General features: G+C 41.9%; 1 protein-coding gene across 1 annotated transcript; it reads right to left on the bottom strand.

Annotated features, from left to right (window-relative positions):
- Positions 1–790: 790 nt before the first annotated feature.
- Positions 791–3,549, bottom strand: LOC103152468 (uncharacterized). The gene is made up of 4 exons (XM_007572938.1): positions 3,458–3,549; positions 3,105–3,385; positions 2,034–2,210; positions 791–1,802 (listed from the first exon to the last, which is right to left on the bottom strand). The coding sequence occupies exons 2-4, from the start codon at positions 3,215–3,217 to the stop codon at positions 1,076–1,078; spliced, it is 1,017 nt and encodes a 338-aa protein (XP_007573000.1). The 5' UTR covers positions 3,218–3,385; positions 3,458–3,549; the 3' UTR covers positions 791–1,075.
- Positions 3,550–4,483: the final 934 nt, after the last annotated feature.

The following is a 4,483-nucleotide window of genomic DNA, read 5'->3' as shown; positions in this document are numbered from 1 at the left end:
ACATGAATGTTTAGTAAGGCACTATATTCACACATGCACACAACTGCAACATACATTCACACTGTGTTAGTTTGTTCATTGCCAGTTTCACTGAGCAAAGAAGACAGGAAGACAAGAGCTTGAGGCAATCAGAATGCAGGAAACCATTACATTTTGGGGGAGGATATTACTCAGTCCAACCCAACCTGTTCAAGTTGCAAATAACAGAAGGGATATTTTTATGCAACTAATATGCAACAGTTAGTGCTGCTCCCTTTTCCTCCCCCTCCCATAAATTGAGAAGTCGGGTGAAGAAGCAGCTGCAGAGACTGAATCGAAACAAGGTTGCAGGCCCAGATGGTGGATTTTGCAGCACTTCATTAGCCTTTTCTTGACCCGAGAGAACGTTCCATTGAGACATCCTGCCTTGTTCCAGCACCAAGGAAAACTCACCTATGGGTCATTAATGACTGTAGACCTGTTGCCCTGGCATCCCACATCCTGAAGGTCCTGGAGAGATTCCTGTTGGTCCACCTGAGTGGTTTGTGAGACCGAACTACTATGTGCCGATTGTGGTGCAAAGGATTTTACATAATATCAAGATTATTATAGATAACCTTAAGAATCCTCTTCGAGACTCTTTGGTCTGAATCTTTCAAATTCAGTGTAACACAGACCACTACAGGAGACCACAGATAGTATGGTAGGTTAATAGGTTCTTTTGCATTGACATTTTCTGATGCATTTTAGCTGGAGGCAAATGTTACTCTACAATGTGCTGAGGCAAGAAGCGCTTAGAAACAGAGTCAAAGACTGCAAAATTAATCAAATTTATTGTGCACAGAGCTGATCACATGTGATTACAGTAATAATGCTCTAAAACATTAGCATTACTTCAACCGTGTATTGTTTCATAAAGATGTATACTTCCTGAGCTACCAACTGTTTGTACAGAGAGCAACGTAGCTACTGCTCAACTATGCAGTGCAAACTTCTTTTACATGATAAAAGAGTAACTTGCTAGTGAGAAGAAGCTGGGATTCTCTCTTGGCTTACAGACGTTTCTGCCTCGGACTTTGAAAGGGATGGTGAAGAACTACTTCCTCTCCTTCATCTCAATGGACAGCTCTATCTGCTTCTTCACTGACTTGGATAATGAACATCTCTGCAACCCGCTGAAGTCTAGGGAGCCGTCAGACTGCTGGGATTCTTGCTCCGGGTCGGAGCTCTGATCACTCTGGCCCTCTGTGGCTTCTCTTTCCATCATGAAGACAGTTTGAAGTTGGTGGCGGCTTGGGCTCTTGGCCCGTCTGCTGCGGTACACAGAGCTTGGCAGCGGCGTAGCCTTGAAGCCCTGTCTCTCCTCTCTCCGACCAAAGTTTCCCAGCTCTGCAGCTATCCTGGCTTCCCTCTTTTTCCTCTCCCTTTCCAAGAATTGGAAAGGCTCCTGGCTCCTTCCAGGGCTGCTGTTGTTGCAGCCACCTCTGGGGCGACGGTTGATGATTTCATAGAGAGGCAGGTGGATGTGAGCCGGCGCAGGCGAAGCTCTGAACTTCTTCTGGCATTCTCTCAGCTCCTCCAGCTCTCGCCTCAGCAGTGTGTTCTCCAGCTCGACCTCGGAACGTGTCCGCACCCTGTGCCTCTTCCTCTCCTCTTCTCTCAGCATCATCTGGAAGGGTTTGGGGATGGTAACTTTGGAGCCGGACTGAGCTCTGCCACCCGTTTGATGGGACAATCTTCCCTGTGGTTTGGGACAAGAGGCTTTCGGCTGAAACCTGAAGCTCTTCTTTGCCATCATGTGTTCGGGACTATGCATCATTTTTCTGGATGAAAATACAAGAGAATACTTTGACACTGGTTCAACTCAAGTAGAACAAAATATTGGAGTTGGAGACTTGCAACCCAGACTAGAAGGACTGATAAAACAGCTTAAGAGAATTAAGGACAACACAGACAGCCTGAGGAATAGTTTGTTTTAATAGTTATATCTTCAAGCAGTTCTGCCAAGAATAACAATCTGAACCTTTCAGTGAAACCTGACTTTCAGGACCAACCTCTGAAGGGTTTGCTGCTGGTTGGAAGTCCAGCTCAGTTCTCCAAGGAAATCCTCTCCGCTGAGTTCTGATTGGTCAGAGCCACTGGATGTGTCACGAAAGTCCAGCTCCTCCTGGGAATTAATTCTCTGCAGCCTCCTGGTGGGGCCGCTGCCAAAGAGGGTGCCATTACCCTTCCTGTCATGAAAACATTTACAAGTCCTGAGTTATTGTACGCTTGACTTGCATTTATTTGCTTAAATTCAATGACATCCAAGAGAGCCATTATTGTTAATTTTATTTAGTACTTTTTTCCACGTTGTCAATTTACAATGACAGACATTGCTGAATGTAGCAAGGATTTTATGGGACAGACCAACACAAAGCAGTGCATATTTGTGTACATGTGAGGTATTTTAACCACATGACAATAGTAGAGATGCACCAGGTATCGGGGACAATGTGAACGATTCATAAGGGCAGATTTATTCAATCTAATTCCATCAGTGTTCTGAGTAATGTCATACTTTATATTTATTGTATTGGCTATTCTCCTAACTTCACTGACTGAGCAGATTAAAGATGTGTTGTATTTACATTTGACCAAGCTTGTGAAGGTATCGGTGTATCCAAGTGTGAGGTACTGTCCAAGAGTTTTCAATAAATTTGTAATTCAGAACATCCGTGTTTGCAGATGAACCGACTCAGTCTTGACCCGACCAGCAGATCCTGATCGTCAAATTCAAAGATTTGAACATTTGGGCTAACTTCAGCTTTGCTGTTGACAAGGTGTTCTGCCAAATCTTTGGATTTTTGCAGCTCCACCAGAGGAAATTCACATGATTTCCCATTATCAGCAATGTATTGCAAATGCCCATTCCTTGAAAATGGGTACATTTGACTAAAATGATATCTAGAATCAAAATCAGTCTGATTCAAGATAAAAATTAAAGTCAAGATTTAGATGGCATCTAAATCTACCACATCTGAATAGGTTTGTGGTTGTGTCTTAATGTATCAAATATTTTCTTCAAAGTTTTCATCAAATATGCCAAGAATGCACAAATAAAGGAACAGCTGAACATTTCTGACCGGAACATTTGCTTCTCCTCACTGTTTCTCCCTCTCCCCAGAACGTCGTCATCCTCCCTTCCTCCATGTCTGTCCTGCCCCTGGCTGATGTACATCCTCTCCAGGTCGGCCATGTTTCTCAGGTGGGCGCTCTTCAGCTCCTCCAGCCTCCTGTAGTACTCCTGGTTGGAGAAGAAAACACGCTCTTCCCGCTGCAGGCCGTAGATTTCCAGCGACAGAGAGCTGCGGACGCCTCGACCACCGCTTCCGTCCTCGCTGCACTCAGAGTCCTGATCGTTCTCCTGGAGGGTCGGATGTACAGTCAGTGCGTGTCGAACACTGAGGATGCATTTCGCATTATTAGAGAAACAAACCTTCAGATGGTCCTAGTGTAAGCTGATGTTACGCAAAATAGGAAAACTTTATTTTCATGGGCAACTCCAGGTCTCCTGCAACTTTTAGATCCGTCTCTACTTCAACACACCTGAGTCAAATAATGAGGTTGTTAGGTGATTCAGCTATTGGATCCAGGTGTGTTGGACCAGGGAGACATCTAAGAGTTGCAGGACACCGGGCCTCCAGGACCAGGATTGCCCACTCCTGCTTGGCTAAAGCCAATTTCATATTTTATTAATGCTGTTTTTTTTATTTTTTTTTAAGGATTATAACACATTGTGCTGAAGTGATGTAAACATAAAAAGTGCACTGAAGTTTATGCTTCTTTTTTTTAATTAATTTGCTTATACCCCAAAAACTGAGAAATATTAGTTTTCATTCATTTACAGAAAGGAAAAATTTGTTGTTTTCCTGTGTTTGGAATGCCATTACCAGCTATAGCTGATCACTAGTCAAAATTGGCAGATTTAATCTGTAAAAATACATTTTGTTTCAACTCTCTTCGGTGGTTGTTGTGTATTTTGCAGCATAGATATATATTAGATATATTAAATTTTTAGTACTGAATCACCTTTTTGTAGCTGAGATATTAAAATATAGTGAACTAAATAAGATTATTTGTATTATTTCTGTGAATAAAACAAATCAGCATAAGATATGAGTCTATTAAAAGTTGCAGATGATTATACTGCAACTTGATTTCCATTTGCGTCTACAAAAAAATTCCTCCCTATTTTACTGAAAAAGTGTAATGCCAAAGCACACAATAGTGGAAATGCCCATTGTTTGAAAGCAGTTACATTTTACTAAAGTGATGTTTACTGTCTGCATGTAATCTGTATCTTTTTCTCAACTTAAGTCAAGTTTATTTGTAAAGCCCATTTCAGCAACTATGCATTTCAATGTGGTTTATATAATAAAACATCATACAGTCTTCAACCACGAAACAAGCAATAAACATTACATTTTGACAAATGTCATAATCAAAATCATCAAACAAATCT

Source organism: Poecilia formosa, unplaced genomic scaffold (genome assembly GCF_000485575.1).
Source record: "Poecilia formosa unplaced genomic scaffold, Poecilia_formosa-5.1.2 Scaffold311, whole genome shotgun sequence".
NCBI lineage: Eukaryota > Metazoa > Chordata > Actinopteri > Cyprinodontiformes > Poeciliidae > Poecilia > Poecilia formosa.
This window is presented reverse-complemented; position numbering and strand designations above follow the sequence as displayed.